Source organism: Stegodyphus dumicola, chromosome 4, assembly GCF_044657685.1.
Source record: "Stegodyphus dumicola isolate Sdum_Otavi_A_Nest chromosome 4, ASM4465768v1".
Classification (NCBI taxonomy): domain Eukaryota; kingdom Metazoa; phylum Arthropoda; class Arachnida; order Araneae; family Eresidae; genus Stegodyphus; species Stegodyphus dumicola.
In genome coordinates, this window is record NC_140771.1 from 137,146,549 (window position 1) to 137,164,126 (window position 17,578).

General features: G+C 33.7%; 1 protein-coding gene across 1 annotated transcript in view; it reads left to right on the forward strand.

Moving 5' to 3' along the window:
* The first annotated feature begins 16,711 nt into the window (after positions 1–16,711).
* LOC118192158 (alkylglycerol monooxygenase-like) overlaps positions 16,712–17,578 on the forward strand; it is a 93,264-nt gene continuing 92,397 nt past the window's right edge. The window contains exon 1 of the mRNA XM_035363056.2: positions 16,712–16,887. Within this exon, the coding sequence (XP_035218947.1) occupies positions 16,777–16,887 (111 nt within the window). The 5' untranslated portion in view covers positions 16,712–16,776. The remainder of the gene's footprint in view (positions 16,888–17,578) is intronic.

Genomic DNA, 17,578 nt, shown 5'->3' on the forward strand with positions numbered 1-17,578 from the left:
ATATGTGAATAATGTAATAATTAATAATTTAAATTGCAAAAATGAATAAATTCATGACAGATAGTTGCCTTAAATTAAAATTTCGCTCGAAACCTGAGAAGTAGTGAAACGAAACTTCGGTGGCCTCCGGCTGCATTTAAGTGTTTAAAATAACAAAAACAAGATTCGATCAAACGTATAGCCATATTTCTGATTCAAAATGCATCCACACATTTAGAAATAAAGCTCAAAGGTAACTTTCAGTTTAAAAGTGACTGGGTATAATTTTAATGAATGATATTATATAGATGTAGATAAATTACACATTTATTGCGGCAATAATTCTGTTGTAAATTTACTAGGTTCATGGATTAATGCCTAATCATTGGAGAATTTGTGGATTCTCAGATACCGGAATTATTTTGTCTTTTCTTTTGCCTAACGTCTTCACGTACATTGCTGGCCATTAAAATTGCAATACTAGAAAAGAATGTTCTGACGACCGTCGAAATCACATGAAAGGAAGAAGAAGTTAAGATATGCAAATGATTAGTATTTCAGCGCATTTAGGAAACGCAAGAGGGAGAAAGGACATCTGAAGCACTGCATAAAAGAAAAGATGTGTAGTGGATTTCTCATTCGGAAAGTGCTTTGTAAGCTTAGAGTTTGCTCAGAATATCGTGTTATGCTTCGAATAAGATGAGGAAATGCTTACCAGCAAGTTTCAAAATTCGATAGAGGCAGGATCGTTGTCTATCGAAAGTGTAGATTATCGTTCCGTGATATTGCCGGTCGCACTGGTCGGCATCCAACCACTGTCATGCGAATATGGAATCAGTGGATTGCTGAGGGTCATACTGAACGGCATGCAGGATCTCAACGCCCTCCCATGACTAACTCTAGAGAGGACAGACATATAATGACGTCAGTCCTGCAAAACCGTACGACCACATCACGGATCATAAATCATAAAATGGGCATGTTTGCAGAACGCTCAGTATCAGCTCGTAAGGTGTGTCGACGTTTGCAGCACTGTGGACTATCAGCACGCCGACCATTACTTCAGCTTACCTTGATAATGCAGCATAGAGAGAGTCGGCGACTCTAGTGCGCCAAACCACAAAGCTGGGTACAGGAGTGACACAATGTCGCCTTTTCAAACGAGGTTCTGTACGTCCAGTATTCTATCTATGGACGTATACGTATCTGGAGTGTCCAAGGAGACCACACGTCGCCTGCTTTCATTTGATATCAGCATACAGGCCCTGACCTGGTGTGATGGTTTGGGCAACCATTGGATACACGACACGCATATCTCTAGTTCGGATCGACGGTAATTTGAACGCAGAGGGTACAGTTCCGACATCTTACGTCTAGTGGTTGTGCCCTATCTTCAAGGACCCCAAATGTCATGTTCCAACCAGATAATAAAGACCACATATTGCCCGTCGTGTTCCGACCTTCCTCGATACACACGGTGTTCATTTGCTGCCCTGGTCTGCACGGTCTCCAGATCTAATACCCATTGAAAACATCTAGTCATAGCTTGCTGAGAAACTGGCCTGCCACCGCTCTCTAGCTAATACTGTTGATGAAGTGTGGCACAAACGTGAACCAGCATGAAATGAGTTGCCCATTTCTGTCATCGAACCCCAGTTCGACTCCATGCCTAATGGAGTAAGGGCCATTTTAGCTGCCAGGGATGGCAGCTGTTTCTACTAATTTCGCACCTCTGTAAACCTCCAAAGTGCTTACAAATTTAATTTTTTCTTCGTGCCATACTGTTTACGTGCAATAAATATCTTTTTTTTTTTTTTTTTTTTTTTTTGGTTTCCTTCATGATTAAGGATTAAGGATAATTAGAGAAGTTAGATGGTTAAACGCCCCCACATTTTCTCAAGACGCGAGCAAGATCATCCCCTCCTTTTCAGCCCCCCGTGAAAAAAGAGGTTCTAAATTTACGACCTGACCGCATATAGGGTGATTTCGAGGATTCATCGTTTGAATTGAACCCTCCCATTTTCTATTATAACCTCCTTGGTTAAGGCTTTTGAAATGAAGGAACGGAAGAAAGTTGCAAATTAAGGCTAAAAACCAAGACATGACGCATTTGAATTGTGCCTACTAAGTAATTTTGCTTTTCGTTTTCCCTTTAATTTTTTTATTGTTGTTGTCTTGTTCATATTTCATGGAACAATGTTTGTCAAAGCCTACTCCGAAGAGAGGTTGGACTCCTATTTTCCACCCCTAATTCTGAGAGAGAACACCTGGGGCGGTGATCCAGAGGTCTCCGGCCCATCTCCTCTCCCACCAATCCACACGAGAGGACTTTCGGCTCGCCGCATATTTAGAGTGCCGCCATGCCGCATCGACACTATACATTTACAAACATTTACAAACATATACATTTACAAACATCCCTATCTTACCCGATTTTTCGATCCCGGGCCCTTCGGTATCGCAGTAGGCTTTTCTAACCACTATACCGTCTGGGCGACCCATCAATTGTTAATTTAATTTATTTTAATTTTTCTGTATTCCTCCTTTTTACCCCTGCAGACAAGAATATCACTTACTGCTTACTTATTCACTGAATGTAGCCACAGAGATTGTAATTTATTCACTGTTTCATTACGTAGGGTAGTTTGAAATTAAAACCAGTGTAAAAGACTACTCAAGAAGCAAACTTCGGCTACTCAAGAAGCAAACTTCGGCTACTCAAAAAGCAAACCTCGGCTACTCAAGAAGCAAAGCTCGGCTTAAGACAGCTGAGTCTGGTAGTTCAGACCTGGTTCAAATCCGGGCTAGCTGCATGAAGTTTTCATGTTTGCTTCATGTGTAACCTGAATACGAGCCACTGTTCTTAAAAAATCCTCGACTAGGTTATTCTTGTCTTTAGGCAGATAACCCTTGTGTTCTTTGCCATAATCTAATAAATTATTATAATAATAACAACCCAGAAGCAAACTCGCATTATGGCGTGTTCGTAGTTCAGGTGCTCTGAGAAATCAGCATTTGCGGAATTCTCCGAAACGTCTGTAAAGCAATAGAACATTTAAGAATTCTTTTCTACCGCAAAAAATTACGAATTAGTGATGAATTTACTTTAAAATCTTCCATCGTCATGAATCAGTAATAAGTCTGATCAGTAAAGTAAGTTTGGTTAATTTAATTTCATAAAACTGGTAAACTTTTAAATCTACGGTTGCCGTCATTAAATCAATGCATATAGTTTATATTACCCACAAGCAGTACCAGTGTACATTTTCGCAATTTTCAACACCGAAATTCACGTATTTTTTAGTTTTCAGTGAGCAAAAGCTTTAAACTTTCTCTCCTTATAAAACAAACAGTTGACGAAGCATAAGATCTCCCATTTACTTTCCATATCGTAAAAGAGAATTGCATACCAGTGCATATCATTTAAAAACAATTATGTACTTATTTGGAAGAGTTAAAACGACAAGAATCAGCATAATATTCATAAATTTGCAGCACAGGTTTCGAAGGTTTATATATAGAAACTTCTTCAGCTGCAGAAACGCAAATGCAGTTTTTGCAGTTCCTGTAGCTGACAAAGAATGCTTTGTATTTAAGTTTTCGAATCTAGTCGTGTCAATTCATGAATATTATTACGCTGGTTCCTATCTTAACTTCTTCGGTAATCGTTATTTAGCGTGTTATTTTAACTCAACTTGTGCACTTCTTAATGGATTTCCAGCTCCAAATAAGCCTCACAAAGTACTATAAGCTTCACTGCATTTCACAAAGTTCGGGCTGTAGAATTTAGAATGATTATAGTCTTTATTTATGTTAGACATCATTTGCATTTCTGAATAAATATCACAAATATAAGTATGCATTGAGAAATGAAGAAGGCAGATGCAGGAACGAAGGACAGGGAATAACTTGTACTCATTGCTTTGTCCAATTATGAATAGAGAACAGGCAAAAACATAAAAATATAAACGAGAAATCTGTTTTATGATGAGGCCTCTACTTTTAGTTTATTAGTTATACGCAAGTACCAGTAAAGAAATCTTATTGAAAATATCCGTTGCCTGAGTGACTTCCATTACACTTACGATAACAACACGGATTTACATCAACTTTCAGGTTTAGAGCTAAAACCTGACCACACGTCAGCTTGCGAGGTACTCACCCTCACCTCTCCAAAGTGAAAAATAAGATACAAGTATTTCATTTGAAAGGCGAAGAAAATATGTCAGTGAAATTAAATTTTAAAAAGAAATGGAGAAATGTGTTAAGATGCAATGATGAAAAATAAAAGGGTGAACTAAATCCACGTATTAAATTAAAAATTCCTTTTTGAATTTTTTTTGCAATTTAATTTTATTAAAATTATTAGGGCGCAATATATGTATGAGTTATTATATTCAAATTTCAAATTTTCATTATATAAACTTCAGATATAAATAATGAAATGATCTCAAGAGTTTATAAATCTCATGATTATTACCTAATTGATTTTACAATTATACTTACGTTTTCCAACTAAAGCAAAGACGATGAATTACGGTGGGTAAAAAAAGTATTTGCACACCTACATTTTTGTTTGCATTTCATAAAAAGAAGCATTAAGAAATAAAAGAATTGGTATTGCCAAATCAGAATAAGTTTAATCATCCAAAGCAAACAGAAAAATTACAATAATATAAATAACAATGCTTTTTTGTAATAAAATTAAAATACCTCGTATCAAAAAAGTATTTGCACACCTGCATGAATACAAAAGAAATAAAATATATAAGCAAATTTCAAATAACTAATATTTAGCATGCATTCCTTTAGCATCTATTACTGCTTGTAATCTTGCTGGCATTGATTTAATTAAATTTTCTGTAATAGTAGCGTCAGTATTCGATCACTCTTCAATAAGGGCTTGTTTAAGGGTAGATTTGCTTGAAATCTTCCTTTTTCTTATTTTTAAATCCAAAGAATTCCAAAAATTTTCCAAAGGATTTAAGTCTGGTGATAATGGTGGAGTGGCAAGTTTTCTGGGTACATTATAAAGCAACCACATACGTGTTATACCCGGCAGTGTGCTTGGCATCATTGTCTTGCTGAAAATAGTATGAATTACTGATACCCAATTTTATTGCACTTTGTGGCAAGTTATCTCGCAACACATCAATATAGGTTCGAGCTGTCATATTCCCATCAATGAAACACAAATTACCAACTTCTTTGCTAGCCAAGCACCCCAAAATCATAACAGAACCTCCTCCATGTTTAACTGTAGGTAACATATTTTTGGTATGAAAAGCAGTACAAGGTTTTCTCCAAACTAATTTCCTGCCATCTGATTTAAAGATATTGAACTTACTCTCGTCGGAGAATATGACATTTTTCTAGAAATCAATTGGCTTATTGATATATTTCTTAGCGAATTCAAGTCTCTTCAGTCTATTTCGTTCAGTTATGAGAAGTTTTTACCTTGGAGATCTTTCATAAATGTGTGCATCGTGCAATACATTTCGAACACTTTGGGCACAGATTTGAACTCCAGATGTTGAAGCGACATCATTGGCTAAAGTAATTGCACTAATAAATGGATTTTTCGATGCTTCTCTTATGATTTTTTCACTTCATTTACAGTGAAAGTTTCTTTGGGCGTCCGGAACGCAAGTTATTTGATGTAGATCCTCTTTCTTTATGACGTTTTATAACATACCGAACAGTAGAGAAGCAAACATTTACTTTTTTATCTATTTCTCGATAACTTAGGCCATTTTCACGTAGAGAAACAATTTTTTCTCGCAATGAAATTGGCAATTAAGATTTCTTAGGTGCCATTACAATTTGAAATCGACAATCAACTGATAACGTTTCGAAAACACCTCCTTTTATAGTCGTCTTACGCATGTTATTTACTGCGGGATGACTGTCAAATAATAGCATAAAATTGCAAATTTGCTAAAGTTGAGTTGAGTGTGCAAATACTTTTTTGGCATAAGATATTTTAATATTGTTGCAAAAAATTTTTTTTATTAATATTATTGTATTTTTTTTATTAATATTATTGTATTTTTTGTAATAAATTTAAATGAATAAGCTTATTATGTTTTTTAAATGCCAATTTTTGTATTTCTTAATGCATTTTCTTATAAATTGTGAACAAAAATGTATGTGTGCAAATACTTTTTGTACCCACTGTAGGTTTCATCTATTCCACCTGCACCTTTGATTTGACATGAAGAGTATTTTACATCCGTTTGATTTCTAATAGGATATTAATAATCTGCTAAGAAAATTCCTTTCTAAAATAAACATTGCAAAGACAATAGCTTGTAGAAAGGAAGATGTCTTGTGGCTTTTATGAAGGATCATGTCTGATATGAATATCATTCTCAGTTACAGAGATCTAATAATACAATGACTTTGTCTCTTGTTTTGAAAGTCATTACAGTGGAATACGGAAGCTAAATTCTGTCTGCCTTGTTATCTATTACTCCGTGATATCAGTTTAAAATAAATGACATATGTGGAGAAAAATGACACTGTGTTTAAAATTAACTGAAATATCCGAACTAATATTAAAATTTACCTTAAGACATTCCTATTGAAGAAATTATTTTGTTTCTGGAGTAACGAGATTTTACATGATATTTTTTGCAACACTAACTATCATAACTTAAACTCATAAGAATTGACATATATTCACATTCTTGATCTTATATTGTAAACCTAACTAAATATATAAAGGAATTAAGCTTTATAAAAAATTTGCATATGCACACGAAACTTCTGTAGAAATTGTAAGTTCATATACAAATCCAGTAATCTTTCAAAAACAGTAATTATACATAATTATTTGAAACTATGATTTTAGTTCTTTATTCTAGATCATAATTTTTTATATATATATTGGTTGCTATGACAATAACAGTTAAGTTATCAAATTTAGGTGTGAATGAAGTACATAATATTATTATATATATTAATATATTTCCAAATAAAAATATTCGAAACTATACCAGATAGCAATTAAAATGATTTTACGCAATAATGATTAAGAAAAGTTTTTAAACATTTGTTTTTCATACCTAGAAATCTCAAGACCTAGAATTCCAGAGATACCTATAGAGAAAGATAGGATATCTGAACGGTCACAGGGAAAAAGGATACCCGAATTTAAAATAAAACTGCAAACAATGAGCTTCTAAGGTATTTTTCCTGCCTTCTTAGCATGCCTTCGTGGCGTAGTGGTCAGCACACTCGATGCGAATTCGAGAGATTCGTGGTTCGAGTCCCGACTAGGTCACTGCTCATTTTTCATCTTTCCTGTTTCAAAATAACCTAATGTTTCTACAGTGGCGTCCGAACTAAAAGGTGGTGGATGATGATTCTCCACCACCATTATTTGGCGATTGGGTCTCCTAATCCCCAGTCGCACTTTAAAAGGGGGAGTATATAAATATTTCTCCCGCCTTTTTAGTAGTGACTTCGTGGGGTAGTGGTCAGCATGTTCGACGCGTATTCGAGAGGTCCGTGCTTCGAGTCCCGGCGAGGGTACTCCTTATTTTTCATCTCTCCTGCTTTAAAAAATGCCTAATGTCTCTACAGTGGCGCCAGAATGAAAGAAGGTAGTGGATGATGATTCTCTTGGATGATGGATGAGGATTTTGTGACTAGGTCCCTTGATTCCCAGTCGCCCTTTGAAAGGGGGAGTGTATAAGATATTTCTCCCACCTTCTTAGCATGCCTTCGAGGTGTAGTGGTCAGCGCGCTCGGCGCCACAGCCAGGCCTATAATGGCCTTGAAGCGCAAAAGTCACGGGATGCAGATGGTAGATGTGTTTTTATAGTAGTGTGTGGTTCCGAATCCGTGGTCGTGGATTTTTGGGATATATATTTTGCTAATAGAGTTATGTAACTGTATTATTTTGCTATTCTAAGTGATTTTAAATAACTTAAATTTTATGTAATGGTAAATAATAGTGTTATCTATATAGCGTTTTATATCTTTTTAATTTTTAGATTTATTTGGTAAAATTTGTAGTATTCAACATATTCAAGTATTTCGTTTTAACATCGAATGCATTTACTCTAGTTTGAACATTTTTCATAGTGTTGTTTTGAATATTTGTTTATTATAGTACATTAGTAATTCTTTTTTTTTGATTGTTTCTTTCTAATTGCATATTTGAATACAGAATGCTTCGACACTATAGTTTATTTGGTTTCAAATCCAATTACGACAAAAATGAGCATGTCACTACTTTATCTAAATCACTTAAAAGAAGGTGGAAGATTGTAATCTGTAAAAGTAATTTTGAAAGTAGGCGCTTTAATGATAAATTTCGTGCTGTTATTAACTCTCAGAATGTTGAGCAGATTAGTTTCGTAAAAGAAACTAATATTGTGGCTTAAGATATGGAAAAAGTCTGTCTCAATAAAAGAAATTTTATCACCACAAACATTTCAGGCTTTAACAACTATAGATGCATTCATTCACTCAATTACATATTTGTTTTAAAAGTATGAATCTGAATACATATTGTTAGGAGATCATTTCAAACTGATGCCCTTGAATCATGCTTTGGAATGTATCGGCAAATGTCAGGTTCAAATTATTACGTAAATTGCCTACAGTTATTAGAAAGTGAGAAGAAGCTACAATTATTAGAAAGTGAGAAGAAGCAATGTTATAATTCATCATCAAATATGAACGTCCCTTTTACCAGATTATGATTAGGATTGTTTATCTTTACATTTGTAAATATTGATGATTATTCAAATTTACTAATTAATGATTTTTCTGTAGAAAATGTTTCTTTTGATATTTTACCAGTGCTGGTTTATGCTTCAGGTTACGCTTAGACGAAAGAATTAAAGTTGGCAAAATGCAATATTTGCAAGCCTGATTGAAAAGTAGTCATTCAGTAGATATAATAGATGATATTTTCGGTTGTCTTAAAGAATTAGATAGGGGGAAGCTAACTTTACCATTTGAAGTTGCTTTATTAACATCTTCATTTGCATATTTCTTATTTGCTGAAATTCTTAAAAAACATGGAAATTACATTTCTTATGTCAGGAAAGCAATTGGGTATTTTATATAAGTTATCTTGCATACAGTTAGGTCGCATTAACTTTAATTTAACAGATTCTTGCATTTATGGAACGCCTTAATTGATTGATAACTTCTAAAAAAGTGTTAAATAATTATACAAAATATAAAAATGACAAAATTAATATAAAATAATCATATAAAAAACTTAAAAAATTGCCAATTAATTTCAGTTAATAAGTCACAATTGTTTATTTTTATTTATGCTTTGTGTTTTTGCATAGATTATGTATAATATGTAACATGTGTGTATATGGCACAGCTCCAAGTTTAATGAATTTATCTTTCATAATGGAATAGGATTGTAATTTGAGGAAACCACTTAAAAAAAATGAGCCTAATCACTTACTTCTTGGATGGTTTGGAAAAAGTGATACGATATAATATTGGAGCTGGTACAAATAGAAGGCTGTCCTTTTTAGGAATGTAATTAGTATTTAATTCTTTGAAATTTTCTTGAAAGAATTATTTATAGTATAAAATGCATGTAAGTTTATATTCAAATTTTATAACTTCTAAGGAATTTTCAATTCATTTCCCTGTTTTGACAAAATTGAGATATCCAGTTTTTATTCTATATGGATACTTGCCTTCTAAAAATTTATATAGCTGATGCAATGGTAGCGGCATGGATTTTTACAAAATATTCTGCCCTTAATATTTATTTTACTATTACGGAAGTATAAATAAAATTTACATCCAAAAATATATTGAATTTTCTCCCTTCCTGGATTTTATATTGTTTTGGAATAAATTTGATAGAGATTACATAAATGGATACCATTTTTATTAAAATTACAGAAATAAAGTTTGCATGTGGTGATTCTCAAATGATATTTTTAGGTACATAAGCAAAGTATAATTGTTTTGAAATTATTGAAGATGCAGGTTCTGCCCACGTCTGCCCTTGTCTAGTATTTATTAATAATTCTGAAATTTGTACATTGCTATATTGTGGCTGATTTACAAATCTATACAATAATTGTATTCACATTATTATCATAACTTATTACATAAATTTTGGTTGGAGAATTTTCTCTAATGAAAATCTTTCTTCTGTAATTTCTCTTTATTTTTAAGCAGTCTATATATTATTTCTTTATCGTAAAGTTTCTCTTTTGTTATATGCACATTTCAAGTAGAATGTTGTTATAAGTCCTCTTGCAAAATGCTTTTCATTTTGCTGCTGTTCTTTCATGAGTTTCTCAGTTTCAAAGCCTGTAAAATGGCTGGCCTCCATAACGTATCAAAGGCATTTTTTAAATCAATACTAATGAATGCTGTATGATGGCCAGTATTGCTGTTATTAAGAATATTGTCCTTTATATTTGTAAGTGCAGGAAGTGTTGATTTGCCAGGTCTGAATCCATACTGTTGTTCATTAAGGAAATTTGTTTTGTGCAGATGATATTTTAATCTATTTATTAAAAGTTTTTCATATATTTATCATAAGAGGCAAATGGAACGGTACGTGCTTGCTATTTTTGGATCTTTATGTTTCTTTAAGAACAAGATAACCTGGCCAACTTTATATGCCTTTGCATTTAGAAGTTTGTTAAAAAAATTTTGAATTTTAAATTTGAATTTATTATCACCCTGATGATATTATAATCTATACCGTTAGGGCCTAGAGCTCTCTTTTTCGGTAGGTACCTGGTGATATGTTGTATCTCTGTGATTGTGAACTGAGTATCTTCCGAGGATGCAGGCAGTGTTGTTGAAACTCTTACTGTGGTTTGTGCTGCTGTATCATTAGCCATGTAGATACTGTAACTAAAATGTGATTGATAGTTACATCTGAAAGACTGGAACCTTGAGAGGTTGTCGGTTGAAGGTGTAGTTTTATTGGTGTAAAGAGTTTATCTGTTGCAATTTTATGATGCAGACCATATACATTTTTATTTTTGGTACAAAATTGATGCCAGTAGTTACGTTTTGCCTGTACAATCATCCGCTTGTAAAGGGCCTTTTTTCTTTGATAAATTTGCAATACATATGATGAGATCATGTATTGTCTTTCAGTAATTTACGCCTAAGAGCACCGTATTTCTTTTGTTGTATTCTGAGGTCTATTGTCCACCATTTTAGTGATTGCAGCTGTTTTGAATGACGCTGGGGAAGAATTTCATTGCAAGCATCTTGTATATCAGTTAGTAACAGTTCCGTGAGGTTTTCAAGTTCTTCCGGTGACTGGATGTGGATAAGTTGCTGTTCATGAATAAGTAAGATATTTACTATTTTTCTACTGAATGCTAAAATTTTATTTCTTGGTAGGTTACAGCGTTTAATAATTAGGATGGGTGTGCTTTTTTCAAGTTGTAAAGTAATGAATTTGTGATCTGATAGGCTTTCCTCCTCTTCTACTGTCCAGTTTTGAGTTAGATGGCTTATTTGTGGAGTGGTGAGAGTTAGGTCTGGCCATCCTATTGCATAAATCCTGTAGAAAGTTGGTGGAGAATCAATTGTATTGTGTAAAATTAAAATCTTCTAAGTTACGACCCTTTGGATATGTCGATGCATATTCCCAGCTAGTATTATGAGCATCGAAATTTTCTGAGACTATCTGTGGTGAGTGACTAAGGAGTTAGAGATCTTATCTAAGAAGTTGAAAACTGTGACTAGATCATCTGTGGGATTAGAATAAATTGAAATAAATGCCATTGTTACTCGTTCTGTCTCCAAGAGAACTGCTACTTGATCTCGCTCTACTGCGAGGATGTACAACAACCACGCTTAGTTACAACCTATTATCGCTGCTCGTGATGGCTTAGACATGTCTTCTTTTTGAAATATATTCCATCGGAGCGGAAAGCCACTCATTTTGCCATTTTTAGTATAAGGTTCTAATAACAATATTATATCAGCTTTGTATTTGAGTGCAAATTCTGTAGCTTGTGCTGTTGCTGCCTGTGCTTTTTGTAGGTATATTTGTAAGCAGCGTATTTCATTCTTTAGTTATAGATGAGTTATATTCATTGTATTAGTGTTCTATATTTGTAGTTCAGTACTTTGTGGTAAGTAGACTTGCTTTGAGAAATAATTAATTTTGTTACTGTTGATTATTAGTTGACATATATTCAGTTTTTCTTTTTATTTTATTAATTTGATAGATGTATGAGGGACAGTTGGGAGAGGCAGCCGTATGATGCCTGTCGAAACTTGTTTGATTTGTTTTATTATTTAATTTGCAGTTCATACAATTTGGAGCTTCTGCAGTATATTCTTTTGCGTAATGATTTTTCCACAGAACTAGAAGTAAGGTCTTACCTTACATTCGCTTGAAATATGACCATATTCTCGGCATCTGAAACAGCGTTTTATACCATAACATTCTTTAATTTCACATGTTTCCCATCCTAAAAGAACATAGGAATGTTCCATACATATCTTGAATGCTTTTGGATTACAGTTTATTATCCATCTCACGAGATATTTACTTTTATCAGAGAGTTTAAATAATGGTATTAGATCCTGAATGTCAGATCCTGTAGTATTTGATAATTGTTTTAGTAGCATATCTGTGGGGATATAACATAGAATACTGCCTATAATTAATTTTGGTGATCTCTTCTTTGGGATTCTGAAATCTACTAATTTTATTGCTTCTTCATTTTTTGCAATTGCATTCGATATCTTGGTTATGTCTTCATGCGATTTGCATGAAACAGCTGTACCTCCTTTTCTTGTGTGAGTAATAGATTTAACTGTAGCATTTATTTGGTGATGTGGGAAGAGAAAGAGATCGACTATTTCGATCACGCGACCTTTCGAAACTGATTTCGCTTCAAGGCCATGATAGAGATGGCTGTGGCTAGGTGCATATTCGGGAGGTCCGTGATTCGAGTCCCGGTGAGGGCATAGTACATTTTTCATGTCTCTTGCTTTCAAAAAATACCTAATGTCTCTCCAAGCTACAACTAGGTTTTAATCTGGTTCAGCTAATTACCATATCATTTATAAGCCTGAAACGTGTGGGAATGGTACACGAAAATATAAATGAAGCATCAAAATTGGCAACTTAACAAATGAAAATAAAATTTTACAAACAAGTTTTACATTTGTGTCCACTATCAGTTGGATGATCCACAATCGAATCCTGGTAAAGGAGAGAGTGTAGGCTGTTTCATATTTTTACTATGTCTAACAAGAATACGTTACATGCGTTGTTCTTTAAAAAATCGTTCTCGAAGGCACTGGTCCTCTTAGAAGGAAAATACGATGCTATAACTTTTCTTTTATGATCTGTTGTTTTAAGTTTATTCCACTGATTTGCTTGCTTTCTATGCGAATACTGTAAAGAAACACTTGTAGTGATTATGGGATATTTCGGAGCAGAAAACTTGAAAATCTATCGAGCTCTCACCGGGATTTAAACCACGGATACTCCATTCCTATCTCGACATACTAACCCATAATCTTCAAACACCTAGAAGATTTTACAAGTGGATAATACGAACATTCAAGAAACATTTTGATACCTAAACATTTTTGCAATAAACTTTACAACATTAACTTGATTGGGCAAAAATTATAATTACGTCTTTAAATCCTGTCAATCTTGATAATTCTTGATAGTTAAGAATCATACCTTCGACGTACTAACTTTTTTTTTTATTGTATGAACATATGTTTTCAACCCATTTGGCGATATCTTGTTCTTGGCGCCAGTCTTGGCGCATATTGGCTATAACGCCACTCGTGTAAACTAAGCACTTGCGGCTTTGTTTTCTCCTACAGCAGCATGCTTCGCATTCTAACAATTCAAAGTTTGAGTTTATAAATGTTTATATTTAGTTGATCGTCGCAAAACACAATGTATCCGCACACACAGTACCAAATCATGCGGAACCTTCCTGCATAATGAACAAAGTAGTAATAAAGGCTCATTTTCTTTCCAGAGAATGCAAGCTACGAACAACCTGCCGAAAATTCTTTAAGAAAAAAAAATAACCGTAATCTATACTTACAAGAACTTAGCCGTGTGATTAAAACCACAGAATACCGGGACTTCGACCAGGGTTCGAGCCCAAGCGAACGAACTGGCTTCATGGTTGGTTTTTGTGGTTTTCCTCATGTGCAGCGTGAATGCAAATAAGTTTTTCTTAGAATGCCCTCAAATGAGCATCCCAGGCTACTATTCCTAGTGTGATTTGGCATATTCAGATAATCTAACCCAATCTACCCTATATTTGCAATGATATCCAGAGCGCACAAGTAGCGTGTTCTTTTTATATAAATCACAGCGCGTGCCGTGGCAGGAATCTGAGAAAGTTTTTGAGACTCATCGTCATAAATGCTTCGAGAATTAAATCTTCCACCATTTCAATCATCACCATTCTCTTTTTGTAATAATTTGGTAATTTTATTTAATATTTTGATGTAGTAGAAGTTCAATAAATGCCTAAAATTTTCAATATATATTCAAGTAATGTCTACAGATCAAGGGATAGTTTTGCAAGTTTAGGAAGCGCTGAAACAATAGGATAGATGTTCTGAGTAAATAAAGCTATAATGCTTGGGAAAGGGGGTAGTAATCGAAGAAAAGCTGGAAAACGGTGGGCTAATTTCTTACATTGGTACAGCATTTGCAGGGGGAAGGAGCTAATTACTTGCATTATCCCCCACTTACATGGTGAATGAGGAGAGGTATGGTACCCGATCTACCACTCTCAGACGCTGACGAATAATGTCCAACCAGATTTTTAGTTTGTGCCGCAATGTAGAAATTATTAGGCTTCCCGAGAGAAAAAATAAATAAAAACAGTCCTAGCTGTGGAGTTTCTCCTGCTAAATGAACGTGTTAACCGCTTAATAATTTCTTGCGTTTTCTCAAAGATCTTGCTCAACGATTCCGTTTTAAATTTCTTTTCATTTAATAACGTAAAGTTAATTCTCGTTGTATTTGGATAACAGAATTAAAATTTTGAGTTCTGTTTCTCTGTTTCTTCTATTTCTGATCCGAAAGGTTACAAAATGTCAAAAAACGTGTAAAAGATGATAGAAGTGAAATTATTGAAAGATAATAAAGTTTACTTCAAGTAAGTACTGAATGTGTTTTATAAAACCTTTAACTTAAATACTACTGAATACGTTCAATGTCTTTTTATTATTAGTTTCGGAAAGCAAAGGAGTTCATTTAGCTAAAACCGTATTATTTAAGAATTTTGTTGCAATTCCTTCTTGGATCACATTTTAGGTTTTTGACTGATTAAAAAGTAATTATCATTTAATTTACACATGGCAGCATAGAACCTATTTAGCAGTAGGTCACTTCTAGTAGAAACAGCTAAAGAAAAGCTTAGAAGTAAAATCACTAAGTGAAAAATCAGAAAAAATATCTCACTCATATTTACCGGATTCGCAGAGGGTTTAAAGCCCCCAAGCTTTCGAAGTCGCTGAATACTCGTAGTTCGGTCCGAGGTTCGAATCCCACGAATGGGCTGGCTGCATGGGTATTTTAGTGGTTTTCTCCATGTGTAAAGTGTATACGAGCCAGTTCCTTTAGAAAGTCCTCCACGAAGGCATACCTTCCCTTAGGCAAATAGCGACTACATTTCGTAAATTGTGAAAAAACTGGACCCATTATAAAATAAAAATTATAAGGTCTTATACAGTTGGACATGTTATTAATTAAATTAATAGATTTCGTTATTTAGGCGCTCTACGTTTTTATTATGTGGTCAAATACCATGCGAAACAGCGAAGCACTGTGAGTAAACTAAATAACATTTATAATAACTTTCTTTATAATACTTAATGCTAACTTCATAATTTCTTTTATAATGCGTAATACTGACTTTAATTTATTTTATATTTGTCCTGCATATATAAATTGATTATCTTACTATTCGTGAAAGTTTGTGTTACAACTCAGATGAAGTTTCTGTGAGTACATTTCTGCGTTTGATTTTCATTTGTTTGAATTTTAAATAATTTTCTTCTGCAGTATTAAAATATAGCGATATTACTGGAAAACGTTCCTGCCAATATGATTCGCTGTTTACTTCATTCATACATGAAGGAAAAAATGTATTCAAAAATACAGTATGAGTGATATCTGCACCAGGCTTAATGAAGGGGGCGGAAGTGTGAAAGAAAGAAAAAACACTTCCAAGGAGGAAACATACGGATGGGGAACATAGGAAAAGGAATTTCAATGAAACGAAACGCAGATGGATCATAACGTCAAACATATGTGTAATTCTATTGCCTTTCAATTCATATTGAATAACTGAATGCATGATATAAAATTGAATACAAAAAATATAATTCTGTTGATTGATATTACCAGTGTCAATTTCCATCAGGATGAAATTTTACTCTCCATTTTAAGGCAACATATAATTTTTCTGATTATCTCTATAAATATGAAGAATTTTGTAAAAAAAAAGCGAACAGTAATAAATAAGAAATGTATTCAGATATACAGTAAGAGTGATGTCTGCATAAGGCTCAATGATGGGGGTTGGTAAGGTGATAAGAAAAAAAAAAAATAAATAAAATTTCCAAGGTGAAAATTATGGGTGGAGGAAAAGAGAACAGGAATTTTCTATGAAACGGAACGCAGAGGGAATATTGCGCATGCGCTAAAAATGAGTACACCTCTCGCCGTTCTTTCAAAAGGAATGAGAAAATTCCTCCCGAGATCAAACACAATTCAAATAAGGATTAGCTGCCAGAGTTAATCAAGCTCTTGAGTTGGCTATGGATACAGCAATGGAAACCATAAAGAAAGCAGGTTACCTTTTCTACATGATGGATCCACGAGCTCATAATTATGAAAAAATGGAGGATGTAAAAGATTATTATAAGGAGGTAAGAAAAATATTATTGACTCAAAAAACGGGCATTCCAACTTCGTTTAACTTGGAAAATATTGAAAAAAGAAAATGCCTTTTTAGTATAATTTTTGTGCTCAGAGTGCAAATGTTAAATGCGTTTTGCTTCTAATTTTCTTAGTTGTGACTGTAAAGAATGTACAACGTTTGCTGTGTAAGCGTAAAAAAAAAATGGGAAATTAGTTGTAACAGAATAAAAAGACAGACGTTTCATGGACATTGGATAAATCCTTTTTCACCCATTCTCTGAACGCATTCCATTAATTCTCTATAATACAAATAACGCCTATTTATAACTCAAAATAATCTCGCATCTTCTTCCTCAACTGAGCAACATACATATAAATATATTAAATAAAAGTTCAGATTTTAACGATCATGCAAAAGGGTTTGTGAAGATTTTTTACACAGCGCTGAGTTCGCAGTTTATCAGTCTTGCTGTTCCTAACCCGTTTCTTTTTCTCTTTATAACTTTATTATTAAGCATTATTTTCTTTGCTCTTACGCCATATGCAATTCAACAGGAAAATTAGAAAAATTTTAAAAGCAGAATAGCAGCGTATGTCTACAATTCCCGATGCAGTGTTAAGGTTGGCATAAAACATTTTCCTAATTTTTTCGGTATTTTCTCAATTTATTGTATCAATGTTCAGTTTTTTAGTAAGATG